Below are 15,000 nucleotides of genomic sequence, written 5' to 3' on the forward strand. Positions count from 1 at the left end.
TGCTTGAAGTTCTTTGAAACCCTAAGGATTTTTCAGCTGTGACATGATATGATGCAGATCGCAGCCAATTCTCCCTTAATGATGAAAAGTAAAGTTGAATGCTTTCCAGATGACCAATACCCCCCCCCCCCCGTCCCCCTCTCTTCACTTTCTCTAATTTCTCAAATCGAAATCAAACTTCAAATCTCTAGCAGAAATTCTTTTCACTCACCGAATGCTGATATCAGACAGACAGGATGTAAAGAAAAATGTGCATATTTATTCAAATGATGCATGACTTCACAAAATAGATAAAACAGTACAAAGGCTCTGACTAAAATATATATATCCTTCACAACTACATTCCTATCATTCACATGTACACTGTAAAACATTACAAGGAGAATGTTGTAAAATCCTGAACAATGTTTATGGACATAAAAAATGTCAATATACATTAGTCGAAGTTAAAATTAAGGATGTCCAGGCGCAGTATTGCAATATCTCCCACAATTACATATCGATAAAAACTGGCTTAATTTACTGTAATTCTTCCACAAAGTTATCAGTTGCAAGTCAATTGAAAAATTGTGATTATTCAAAAACACTGGTTCAATCCAATCAGTATACAAAATGTTTTCTTTAGAATTTGTAATATCAAGCAAGAATGGTGTCCAGTGTACATGTATACTTCTGTAAGTCAAATAACTGGTTACAGTTTAAAGTGGAAATCCAGATTATGCTATATGTGCTGATTACACTTCTAAGTCTAATTTCTTCTACGTCAACAGATTTCTGTTATCCCAAGAGATATGATTTGGGTAGATTTCCCCTGTATTTGTCACAGCTGTGTGAACCACTTCAATAAACCTTCAAAAAGAGTTCGAACAGATACCAATAGAAATGCCTTCCAAGTGAATGTATACGTATAAATAAATTCTTATGTGGCAAATGGCTCTGAAAGAAAAATGTGTACAAGGTATAAGCTGAGAAATAAATAAAATAAGCACGGCACTTCATAAAATTTTTCCCTGCAATATTAATATGCTGTCCCACGTGTGCTTTTCTGTGTAAGTAATCTTCAGAGTTATTGGTTGTCAGCTAAGATTTCACACAGTTAAGTTGATATAAATGTATCAGATATAGAGCTATGATAATATGGTGACAATTAACTTTGATTTCAAAGGCTTTCTCATTAAAAATAATTATTTGCTGCAACTAAATTCTTTTACCTTAAAGTGACCAAGCCATATACTGATCGTGAATAATCGTGATTATGCGGAAACATTAAAATGTGCATTGAGTGACATCTTAACTACACGTATAAACCCTCTGATGATTCAGATGATGTTGAAATTCACATTTAGTATAAACATGAGAGCATTCCATTTACATGTTATTTCAGGTTAAACAGAAGACAACTGTAAAAGTGCCTTGGAAAATGCTGTCACTTGTAATTCCGTGCACCATCTTAAAATGCTATTCGATTGTCACGAGTCAAAATTTCATTCAAAATGCAAAGTTATCATTCATGCTTTAAAAGATCTTTAACAGCATTTTTTTTTTTTTTCCTTGGTGGAGAGTGGTCTGGAGTTGCAAAGGTCATAAGACATAAAGATTTCAAACACAACCAATAAAGCTTTTCAGTAATTTCTTACTATCTTAATAAATAATAAAAAAATCGGACACATATCAATACTGCAAACACAAAATTAATAATTAAGACCTCTGACAAGACTGTCACTATAAAATATAAGCTTTAAATCACATATATTTCTCACATTCATTAAAATTCGAACTGCTTTGGCTAAACTGTTTGATATTATGCCAAGTGAATCCTGTAAAGTGACAGTGTATTATACAAGTACTGAATTATGCTATTTGTGTTTCATCTTTCCCTTGTACCACCACAATTACAAACATTATCATGCCAGTGGAAGATCTACACACAAGACTTGGTAGTATTCAGGTGCAACAACTTTCAAGAGAATTCTATGTCACAGAAGCTACACGACCCCTACATGATTTGAAAAGGAATCTCCTTAAATATTGTATCTAGTGCTTCTGTCATTAAAAGTGCTTTATACATCTTGTACATTATTATTCATTATCTTTAATATATATGGGGTGCAGTTGCAAAAAACATACCACTGATGGAAAATATATGCCAATCAATTAATGTATATCTTTTTGTTACAAGGCCCAAGTTAGACCTCAGTGATAATCAATGTCTTCAGCTCGTGCATGCTTGTTTATTAACTAAATCAATGATAATAATACCATTTATTTAATTAGCTCTCATGTCCACTCTACTAGTGCTCCAAGTACTATCAATTACCGTTATCACCCTGGCGCTAAGCCAGCCATCGCCTCAGCACCCAAGCATTGCACAAGGAATAAACATTTGTGCACAACACCCGTTTTCCACACTTAGATCAAGTGCTAGTCTGCAGGCGCAGACCCTCTATTTTCGCATTGTGAGTAATGCAGAGTCTGAGGTAGTGACACTAGCTAGATCCACTCATGTTCTGTGGCTGCTAGGTTTAATAAGAGTCTGTGCTTGGAAACTAGTTCAGCTGAATTTTCTTATGGAAGAAAAATAAACACCTACGGGTGGGAATCAAAACCCATGGCTAGTCTGCAGGCACAGACCCTTGGATTTTGCAATTCTGCATAATGCAAAATCTGAAGTCGTGAGACTATGGTTTTGGTTCAAGTGCCAAATATGAGTCTCTGCTTGCAGACTATCCAATGGCCACTTGATTGAAGGCAAGAGTCTAAACCACCGGCCACGACACTTACACATGAAAGATCAAAGTGATCACATCAGAATGAGTAAATCGTTGGAAATATGCCAATCAAGCATCATGTACATATGATTATGACTCCTTGTAGTCCAACATCACACCAACTTTGAGTTTGAAAAATCACTCTGTATCTTTATCTGTGCTTGCCAATACCAGTGCTGGCACATGTTGTTGACATACTGTCATTTCTCAAGCAATTGGCATGCACTCAAAACAGACGAGGAAATCATAAACATTGTATATTAAATCAGTCAACCATTGTTACCTTTTTCTAATTCCCCATGTAAAAAAGATAGAAAAGGGTAGAAAAAAAAACACGTAATGATCAATAACGTTACCTAGATATGGGAATGGTTTCAAAAAGTTGTTTCAATAAAAAAAATTTCAACCGCAATCTCAAGCTACTGATATTCAATTTGATTGACTGACGGTAAACTTGTTATAAAAACTGTTCATTTGTTATTATATCAAGTCCTTATAAATAGGCCCTGATAAGCACTTATGCATAATTTCTTTTGACTGGAAACCATTCTTCGGTATAATGAGGTAAGAATAAAATCATGTTCGTGTCATCATGGAATGTTGTGCATAAATAAAAGTGATCAACACTTTCCCTTGTTGAAGTAGTGTAATCTCTCCTTTACATGGTATCCATTTTTCTTCTCTTCATTGCTGCAGCTGCACCATCTAACAGTATGAAGAAAATATATATAAAATAAGAATGAATGTTAAGAATAAAATGAAGATATATATATCCTCAATAAAATGGATACAAGCCACTTGAATTATAATACCAATAATTCATAGCTGTATTGTTGATTAGATAACTTAAATACTTTTAAATTATATTAAATATTTCAATTATTTCATACTAGATGGGTAATTTAATGAGAGTTAATTTATGAATGCTCTGAAATAAAATTCTTGCCAGGTTCTCTTTCTGGGTTTCCGGCACAAAACTCCAGATGTCGCTGTGTTAACAAGTACACTTAATAGATTTTAGCAGTTATATAATTTTCCCCAAGGGATTATAAGAATGGAGTTGAAATGATGTTGATTAAACAGAAAGACCAGGCAACATTGTTATATTTTATCATCTAAATAGAGTCTTTGATCCATCTACGTGACAATAGAACACAGTTTGTGCGTGCTTCATTTAACTCACGCATGCACACTAGCACGTACATGAAGTAAACTACCCGAGTACGCAGCTCATAAGCAGTGGGTGATGTCACATCGATGAAATAACACCACCGTACAACACAGCTATATTCACTGAGGTGACATCAAAACTTAAGCATAACAATTGCGATCCTTAGAAATAATAACGTGATGGTGTTTTGATCCATCACTGATTTGAATCTAACTCTGTAATATAGAAATACACTTGCCTCCGCCGTACTGCCTGTTGCCTCCGGACCTGGTAACCACCCGTCCTCCAGAGGCGTTCTCTTTCCCTAGACTGCCTCCACCCCCGAGGTCGTGGTGCTGCTGCTGCTGGGGAATCCCCTTGGAATGCTGGAAGACACCATGGCCTTTCTGCTGACCCGGTCCAAGGCCACAGCCCCTCCCTGGTCCAGTGGGTTGCTGCTGGATGGTGGTGCTGTTGGTGTTGGTCTGTCCCACCGGGATGGCTTCGGCGGCATCAAGGAAGCACTGGGAGGCCCAGAAGTCTGGATCATCTAAGGACGTTACAGAGAAAAATAGATTAAGTGGGTGGGATTGATATCCAATAAACTTTTGGTTAAAACCTCTTAATAACCTGTGTAATAACATCAATAAGATCATTTAGTTTCATTTAATAGAAATACTCTTAATTTGAACAATTTGCTTTAATTTACATTTAAATTGAACAGGAAAACTAGACTACCGACAAATTTTCCCATCCCCCCCTGCAATGTTTTTCAAAATAAATGAATAAAGTACATACATGATTGAATTAATCGAGAAATTAATTTAGTTAAATTCACACTGTAAATCTTAAATTATTTTATGAAACAATAACAAAATAAATTTAACAGATATGCTTTTAAAAATCTTAATTTGTCAGAAAAGAAGGTGATATTGAAGCAGGTTTAGTCTGCAAAGTGCCATTCTGAATGCTACATGTATATTTCATCCCTTTTAATTTGCTTTTCATCTACATGTATGTACATTGTTATTACCTTCGGCTAATAAATTCTCATCGCCCAACAGTTGGACAGCAGCAACCGAAGCGGAGGCACTTGTAACGGTTCCCGTAACAGGTGTTGTGGTGGTGGTGGTGGTAGTTGTGGAAGAGGACTGGCCTCCTAGTATCACTGTGTCAAGTGGGGTAGACGTGGCAAGAGGGAATGGCAAGTCTGGAAAAATAGAGACACATGTATCCAAAATTTGTGGTGATTATTTTCATCTGATTGCTAATATAGCATGAATACTTATAAGCAAGCAACCAGAGTAAGTTTATATCTAATCAAGTTATGATCAATAAACAATGAACCTGCATGTCACACTTGTATCCACACCCCTTACTGAGCTGGATGGAGGTCGATTTGCCCCCCTCCCCCCTCCCACCCTCCTACTATCATAATTTCACAATAACTACAGAACTGTAGCAGGTGTGAAGTTATTGTTTCATCAATTGTGTCTTTCAAGTCTTGCTCATCCTTTGGTACCATGTTTAAAATAATGTATGACAAGGGGTCACTCATCAGCTTATTTTGATTTTTACTCAATGTTGTATGAAAAGTATCGCATTTACATCACAGCAATGCACCAGCTTAATGAAATCATTGCCTATTTAAGATCTCCATTGGTATAAAAAAAATTTGGAATACAAACATCCATTTGTTTACTTTAAACACATCTGTTTTTCTGCAACCTTTGGTGCAGATTAAAAGGAGTAATACAAAAATATTGAAGGTCTTACCATCGATTTCTATGTTGGGTGCAACATCCTTCTCATTTTGCTGCATGATATTGTTTGAAGTTCCCTGGGTAATTGGAATATATACATGAAATTATGAACAGTGCATTTTCTTAGTACGAAAAACAACACAAGGTGGAAAGAGAGATGATGATAGATGGCAAGAAAATAGAGATATCATATATGAAGCAATATAAAATGTTACTTATTTAATTCATCAATGTTTTTCTTTTAAGAAATATATCCATTCTGCTTTATAAGTATATATATCAGTTAAATGAATGCATCTCTGCTTATGATGAGAGTTCTCTTGAAAATTTTGAATATTATATTAATTTGGTAGTAGACCATTTATTTTTTAAATTTTATTTATTTTTGGTCTGCCTTATCTATGATTGCCAATAAAAGTAATAATCGTATTAAGTTTTTTATGTTATGAAAAACGTATTATATGAATGATAATACAGAATAAAAATTTAATCAAATATACTTGAGATTAGCAAATGAAAAATACTCATATTGCCAGATGATATATGAAATATTCAAGCTAACAAATATGGATATTAATCTGATGTGAGTTGCATAAAACTTGATTGTTTTGATCACACAAAAACTGGGAAGTCCTGAATAAAAAAAAAATCAGCTGAAATAAAGTCATGAAACGTGTCTAATGACTGTTTTTCTTCTTAACTTATAACAACACAATTTGTGTTTCTCCATCATACCTAAACAACTAATATTTACTATTATTATTTCATATTCAACACATTTTGCCCTGTAAACGTACTGTGGATGTCTGTTGGCCCTGCTGCTGTTTGCGTTTCATCTGCTCCCTGAACTCTTGTTGTTTCTGTTGTTGTCTCAGCTTTCTAAGTCTAAGCTGGTCAACTGTATTGGGGCCACCTGTCTCTGGACTAGACTTCCTGTGATGGAAAATGAAAATGATAAAAATATAAAGGTAACTCGAAGTTGGATCTCTCAGGACCACAGAAATCTGTTTGAATTAAGAGAAATTTGACTAAGAAGAGGTACATCACACATGTTATGGTAGAAAAAAAAAACCTTTGAATCAGGCAAATATATGACTTTTTGAAGCTCAACTTACGCAAGTGTTCCCCTTAAAAGTATATGCAAGTATTATATGTCCTAAGCCTAAATACTGTAAAATTAGAATCATTGTTAGATGTTTCTTGTGAGAAAGATTTAGTTAGAAAGATGAATTGTTTTTCATGGTGCAAAAAGTTGTTTTCTGTATAAAGATTATATTTGTGCATAAGAATTTTCTAGACCTGAATTACTCAGAAAATTGACAAAAATAGTGGATATTAGAATAATAGTGGAGAAAAATATACAAAGATTCAATTTCAAGGACTTTTTGAATGAAGATATTAATTTGGAAAATAAACAAATTTTCATACCTGCTATGATCTGGGTTATTTTCATTTGGTAAATATTGCGCATTCTGTATTCAATCTATCTAATAATATTGAAGAAAACCATCTTACTTGTCATTCATAATGACATCTGTCAGCACACACATCGGAGAGGCATCCACTGACTGCTGCAAGTTGGCCTTTCTTCCGTCGTGTTTAGGGGTCTCCATGCCTCCGGCTGCCCCCACTCCTGGGCTTCCTGCCTGGTTACCAGCCTTCCGACTCATCACTGATGAACTAGGGGGATTCCCCAGACCTGTAGGGGGAATCCCCGGACCGGAAGGGGTCCTGTTCACACTGCCACCACCGAGATTATCAGCACTCGATGGACTCACCAATGTGGAAACAGGCCTTGAGGTTCTGGACTGCTGATGGACGGGCATGGGAGGGGTGAACTGACCGCCGCTTGCGCCACCTTGGGCACAGAGCGTGTGATTTGACGGTGAAGAGTCCGTGGGTTGTTTGTAGCGTGCCTTCAATACATTGCTGTCTATGTCTGTCCTCTTCATTGTCACAATGTCATGAAGCGTTTCTTGCTACATGAATGAAAAGAAAATAATGATATTAATAGTAAGAATGATAATTGCTTTTTTTTAAATCAACCCTATCTTCAAATCTTTGCTCATAATTTATCTCAAGTCGAGCAATAAAAACATATACACACATACACGTACATCTACTCATATGAGACACTTTTGTTACTAAGAAATTTGTTTTCTTTTTTTAAAGAAAAATCTTACTTTTGTATTTTCACTGCAAAATTATATGATATATATATTTTAAAAACAAGGCATAAGTGATGTTGTCTCGCCCACTTGTGAAAATGACCAGAAATATCGCAATTTGCAAGGGCACGCAACATAATTGTATCAAAAGTTCATTGTGAAATAGCTGAGTTGGAATAATATTTGTCATAAGAGTCTTGCATGTAAACTTTAATGTTGACTTCAAAATGACCTTTGACCTCACCATGTGACCTCCGAAACACAATGCAGGTCTTCTAAGTACAGCTACAACCCAAGTTTGATTTGAAATTGACTTACGGATGCGGAGTCATGTGTCATTAGAGTCTTGCATGTAAACTTTAATGTTGACCTGAAAATGACCTTTGACCTTACCATTTGACCTCCAACTGCAGCATAACATGCAGGTCCCCGAAATGCATCTACCATCTAAGTTTGGTTGAAAAGTGACTTACCGTTGTAGAGCTATGTGTCATAAGAGAGTCTTGCATGTAAACTTTAACGTTGACCTGAAAATGACCTTTGTCCTTACCATGTGACCTCCAACTGCAGCAATACATGCAGGTCCCCTAAGTGCATCTACCATCCAAGCTTGGTGGAAAAGTGACTTACGGTTGGGGAGTTAAGCGTCATAATAGTTGTGACGGACGGACGATGGACGACACTTGGATCCCTAAGTCTCGCCTTCACCTCTGGTTGGCGAGACAAAAAGGGTAATTGTTTGGCAGGTCTGCTTTACATAGATGAACTATAACCTAGGTCATTCGATCTTGGCTTACCCATATATAATGTATGCATATTCTCCACTCCCTGGGGAGCATTCCATCAAGAATTTCCAAAACTCTATTGCTTGGCATATTAATACATATTTTCACTCACAATTTACCCATTTAACACCTGGATGATGAGTGGCAAGTATGGATTGATGCCTTGGTTAAGGATGCTAGGCTGTGATGGGATTTGAACTCACGACCCTTTGATTACAAGGCGAGAGTCAGAACCACTTCATCAGTATGCTTCCACTATACTTACATGTATCAACATTCATCCGACAAGTTGTCAGATCTGACATCTTTCTCTGATGTTGATTGGCTGAGAGGTACTGTTACTATGGTAACTGTCGGATAAAATGGTACTTGTCGGATAAAACGTCCGACAAGTCCTTTCATGAAACGCCCCCCCTGATGTCACACTGAAAATGCATTCATTTCACTTCATCAACTTTTCCCAGAAAAGAATGCTAATTTACACTCCACAGACAGGTTGCTAAGAGACAAGGAGTAGATCTTATGCAATAATGAGAAGTGTATGGGAGAAGTGTGTAAGAGATTCCATTGCCATCATGAATGACTAGAGATAATTTACATAACTATTGTGTGTTGTGTCTAGGGTAGTGAATTTGTAAAGGCCCTTTTTAGTTGAGCTCAGTGAGCCTTTCTCTTTAGCAGCTCCTTCAGATGCTTTTGAGAGATTGTAAAATTTTGGAGCTTTCCAGTACTTTTTGTGGGCAATGCTTCTTTTAGACTTTGTGAAGGACACATGCAGTTTGAGGCAGTCGCCATTTTTAGCTGTCAACTTGATTTAATTTGATTTTCATCTTCAAACCAAATAGCAGCCTTGTTGGCTGAAGCTTTGAAAACCTCTATGGGACTAGACTAAGCAGAATTTATGCTGAATCTATCGGTAAGTTGATCTGTGATTTCTTCTAATTCTCTTATTTAGAAAATCCTATTAGGCTGACTTCAATTTTATTTAAAAATTTGTTGGTTTGGTAATAATATTCTTGGATGTGATTTACTCACTAAGATCATGGTTTGCAGATGTCCAATGTAAATGTGGTGCACAACCGATATCTCCCTCTATTAAACATTATTTCTTTCTATATAGAGTCTTTTAGCGATGCATTAAAAACATGTATTTTGGTCTACATCAATTGCCTATTCAATACGAGGGCATATTTCTAAAAGGAGTGAAATTTGACGAATATCCCATAGGCTCCTGTACAAAACTTGCTGTTTAATAATATGAGACCGTATTCAACGATTCAATGCGCGACATATACAATACATAGCAATGAATGCAATGCGATACACACAATGATACCTAATGTCGTCACCATGACCTTATGAAGTGAGGCCATATCAACTGATTATGATATAGGTTGCTAAATCAAATATTGGAATATTTTTGGTATCCCATTCAGAGCCATCCAAGATATAAATATCACATGAAGAATGGTCACACTGATTCATGATTCATACTATCCATCTACTTACCATTTTTGGTGCCTTCCCGATTGACCGGAGATATGTTTTGTCATTCAGACAATTCCCTAGGCAATTCCCAAAGCTCCTGAAAAGGGTTAATGTAATCAAACATGAAAGAAAATGAGCAACAATATAAACATTTGGGTGATTTAACTTTGGTCTTAGAAGAGAGGGGTGTATATTTTCTAGGATTGGAAAATAGTAATACTATACAACAGTGTTTTTATAGCACCAGGGTAAAAAAATTACAAAGGGGCTTAGGGCGATTTTGCCCCAGAAATGCTCAAAAGAGCCCCTGAAAATACCTATGCACTGCAATGTTAAAGCTTTTCCAATGTTGCATAGTTAGGCAGTAGGTTGTGGATTGTAGCCCCCAAAAACGAAAAATCAAGTTTTTGGCCTGTATAATGCATACTAAGCTTAGTGCATACCACTGCCTTGATGTGTCTACGCACTGAGGAAAATAGACAGAGAAAGAAAGAGACATACAGCTGTAGATTGTTGTGAAGAGTATCTCAAAATACAGTAAAGCATGTGGTCAGGATTAACATATAATTAACATTACCAGTGGCGGATCCAGGGGGCACATCCGGCCTTTGCCCCCCCCCCCCCCATTTTGAGAGTCATTGCCAATATTTTCAATGTAAATATACTATTACACAAGTGTGTAAATATTTTTAATAGTAATATGTCGTTTAAACACGTGAGGACCTTTTTTTCTCTTTTCAGATATTACAAGGCACAAAATGATATTTCCTTTTATTAGTGAAAACTTTTTTTTGCTTGCCAAATTTTCCAAGGGAAAATGTGCTCTCCCCCCCTTCGAAAAATCTTGGATCTGCCCCTTAACATGACAGCATAAGCAAAGTGACATATTCCAGCTACCACATTTAACCGTTGTTTAAGTAAAACTTGATATAAAAAATATTTTCATTGATATTGTGTTGGATTGTGAGAGTGCTTACTTGAGAGATCTCTTGAGCCCATCGGTAACAGCTTCTTTACGAGCTTTCTCCAACGCCAATGCCTTTGATTTCATTCCTTCGCTAACTCCATAGCCTATGTCTTCATGATAGACCCCATCCTGTCACAAAATCAAAATGAAACTAGATGGATTTTTATGTAAGCAGTCAAAATTTATGTCTCTGCTATTGGCAGATCTGAAGTATATTCCACACTAAAAACAAAAACATTTCTGAAATATATTACTTAGTAAAAGTTTTTTCACAATCATATTTTTACCTAATCAGATTATGACTCCCATACCCAATTCATGATTCAAGTTTTTGTATCTATACGATCTATAAGTGATTATGTCTTAATCTCTTATGACCTTTAACCTTATGTACCAAGTACTAGACAAAAACTGAGGAAGTAGTTTGCTCCACAAGGCCTTCCCCTGATTTATTGCTTATAGTAGTAGCCTACTGTAATAATTTGGGAATGCAGTACCCAACACAGAAAAAAAAACATCTTGCATATGTTAAATCTAAGACCAACGAATGTATGTGCCAAGTTACATCATTCAAGTCTAAACTATAAAGAATAATGGCACTGTCTTAGCTTCATGTTAAACTCCATTTTCATGCAAAAAAAAAAAATTATTGTATCAACAAAAGGCCATTCTTTATAGCAAACTGACTCTTAAAAAAAAAACTCCACAGATATGCAAGTGCCTGTGACCAATTAAAGGAATATAAGGAAAGTATGAAAAATGAAGTTTCACCTTGAGCTCTACTCTAATAATAGCACTCACACCCACGTAGAATCTTCCTCCAACATGATCTACAAAATCTGTGCACAAAAAGAACAAAGTAAATAGTTCAGGCAAAAACAGATTTCTAATGGAACATACAAATTTTCCACATATCCACATAAGTAGTTTTCAAAAAAAAAAAAATTCTACTTTCTACAGTACGATTATCACTAAGCTATCAAAGGAATTATGAAACATGACTTTTCGAAGACAAAAGTACCAGAATAACAAATGTAATGTTACATTTTTAAGAATTTCTTATGCTGCTCTGGAGGGATTCACACTTATATACAAATAATATATAAATAATACAAACCCTATCTGGGCCAGGTAACATAAGGCTAAGCAATCGATCTTGAGGCTGATTTCTACAATTGATTTCATTGATTGATGATTGTGTATCAACAGTTGTAAAAATCAGCCTCACGATCAATGGCTAAGATTTATGTCACGGGGCCCTGCATTTTTTCACTTGATGCTTTGTCAGTCCTAGTTAAATACAGTTTACTGAAGAACTATATCTTATACGGTCATTCTATTTCAGGAGGCTCAAACTACTTCAAGGACATCAATGGCTGCGGATGTCTTTTGATTGGCCTTGATGTCCCTTGTCCTTGGAGATTTGTTGTTGTGCCCTTGTGTATATTTCCCATTTGTGCTGTAATATAAAGAATGCATCCTGTGGAAAAGTGGGCTTGCCTTAACAATATAGAAACTAAGGCCTGCTAATGGGAATATTCTCTTACCTATTGTCTGATTTGTAATAGAATGGGACCATCCATTAAAGCCAAACGTCTCATTAGCCAAGTTGATTAAACGCCATCCTTCAATATAAGCCAACTGCACAAAAAATTACCATAACGGTTGGAATTCAAAATTTGAGTTTTAAAGACATTTAATAATATATCATAAATGGAAAAACACATAAAATTTATATGATCAAAAAGGATTCTATGTAGCTGCTTTTAGATGTCCTTAATACTTTTACAAAATTAATAAAGATGATCTTCACCTCTTCCTCCAAATTTGTCTCCTTCATATTATTCCCCTACTCATCCTCCTACTTCTTTCTCTTCTTCCATTTCTATTTCCCCTTCAACTTCCTCCACTTTTCATGCTTCTCCTACTTCTTCTTCTTCTTCCAAACAAACAAGGTGCACAAAAAGGGCTAAATGACAATAAATTTGTTTTGATAAGATTTACTATTATTTGGGCAACTGTCAAATACCAATTATTATAAATACTTTGTTACTCTTCAGTGGATGTGAATAAACAAATATATGTTAAAAGGGATATACAAATAATCATCCAATCACAAATGCTTATGAGATGGGCTTGGTTTATCTCAATACTGCTCATGCACAAAATGCAATTGCGAACTAGGTCACATAACACAAAGGTTGGCAAGTCATCTTGATTTTCATGATTGATTGTACACTGTAGTCAATGCAATCAATTGTTTTAAAAAAAATTCTACCATTGCTAAGCTTTGTGTTACTGGCCCCTGGTCTATTACCTTTTGTCCACCAGCACCAGCTCTCTGACTGACAAACTCTGGTCCAAGACGCTGCCTTAAAGCTGCTTGAATCGCCCAATGTTCCTCCTTGGAATATTCTGTCTGTAATCAAATAAACAGAATTTTTTATACATAATGATTTAAAATCACAAATGACATTGTAGATGATTGCATTCTTATAATGCTAAACTAAGACAAAAGAAGTAACCTCTATACTATAGAGTAGATAGTATAATAAGCACTAAGCAAGTTAAAGCTTTAATAATAGACCTATATCATGCCTAGCTCAATTCATAGAGCGCCTGACTACAGAGTCCTGTGAGAGGGGTTTGAGTTCAGTCAAGACAGGTTCTAACTCTGTCTTGACTGAAGAAAAAGAAGAAAGAGTGAAAAAACACAATTTTTTTCAATCTGACTGAGGTTAAGTACCGTACTATTCAGCTTAATATTACAAACAAGATTAGCCATTTAATTAAGCCTAATAATTAAAATGAAATAATGCAAGCACTTTAGTGAAGATGGAAATCAAATTTGATTTGCATTGAATACACTGCATTTTCATTGTTTATAAGGACCAGGATTTCTCCTTAATATCCAAGACATCCTGCAAAATTAGACATTCAAATTTGTCAGAAAGGCAGGCAATGAGGTTTTAATTTTCTTCATTTTTTTAATTCTTTTTTTTTCCTCTGCCTCCTCTCATCAATTTCATCTCATTTTCATGCTCACTCAAGATTCAAGATGTATTCATTCAATTATTGCAGCTTGAGGGCTGAATTTGAATGTGTACAAGATAATTTTTTTTTTAATAAAAAATGTTAAAAACTCCTCGAAACAGACGGCTGCCAGCTGTCTACATCTACATAGCCATAGGTCTACATGGCATCGCTGCAACATCACATATTAACTGTTGTAACAGGGCCTCTGTTATCGCATTTTTAGCGCTAACAACGTTTCTGTGCGGTCAGTACTGGCTATTAAAGTAGTCTAATTTAATTAACGTTAGTTAGTGCAGTGGGTCTGTCATGTCTGTAAATTATTTAGAGACGCGTCTACACCACACAAAAGTCAATAGATGGGACATGTTAACGACAACAATCAAACAAACCTGAAAAGCCATGTATAACGTTTTATTTCTCACCTTTCCAAAGCCAAATAATTTTGAAACTGATTTACTTCTATCTGTACCCCTAATGCAGTTCGCACTTTGAGATTTGTCTGAAGAAATGGACAAGTGATCTTGTTTATCACGCTCCATCTCTGAGTCTGACTCTGTTTTCCGAAATTACAAATTTGAATAGGCCGCGAAGAAATGCCTAGTCTAGTCTGCAGAAACAGACCCTTGTTTTTTGTGTATTGCATAGTTATGTCCGAAGTTAAGTAGGAGACTACATTCGTTCTTTTCTACATTTCTGCTTTATATATTTAAACACAAGAAAAGTGTTTGGAGCCTATTCTCCTCTCCCCCCTCGACATTATATTTTTGTAAAAGTGTAAAATTTGAGTCTATGCTTACACCATGGAGCTATAATAGCTCTATGCTTACACTATTTTGTCTGACAAATTGTCAGATCTGACAACTTTGCTTGATTTT

At 35.7% G+C, this 15,000-nt stretch overlaps 1 protein-coding gene across 1 annotated transcript; it reads right to left on the reverse strand.

Moving 5' to 3' along the window:
• Positions 1–239: 239 nt before the first annotated feature.
• LOC129257500 (uncharacterized) lies at positions 240–14,736 on the reverse strand. Its single transcript, XM_054895833.2, has 12 exons — positions 14,548–14,736; positions 13,407–13,508; positions 12,637–12,730; positions 11,861–11,928; positions 11,100–11,218; positions 10,144–10,219; positions 7,197–7,660; positions 6,479–6,614; positions 5,695–5,758; positions 4,952–5,128; positions 4,178–4,468; positions 240–3,473 (listed from the first exon to the last, which is right to left on the reverse strand). The coding sequence occupies exons 1-12, from the start codon at positions 14,662–14,664 to the stop codon at positions 3,427–3,429; spliced, it is 1,755 nt and encodes a 584-aa protein (XP_054751808.2). The 5' UTR covers positions 14,665–14,736; the 3' UTR covers positions 240–3,426.
• Between the last annotated feature and the right edge of the window lie 264 nt (positions 14,737–15,000).

This window comes from Lytechinus pictus, chromosome 3 (genome assembly GCF_037042905.1).
Source record: "Lytechinus pictus isolate F3 Inbred chromosome 3, Lp3.0, whole genome shotgun sequence".
Taxonomy (NCBI): domain Eukaryota; kingdom Metazoa; phylum Echinodermata; class Echinoidea; order Temnopleuroida; family Toxopneustidae; genus Lytechinus; species Lytechinus pictus.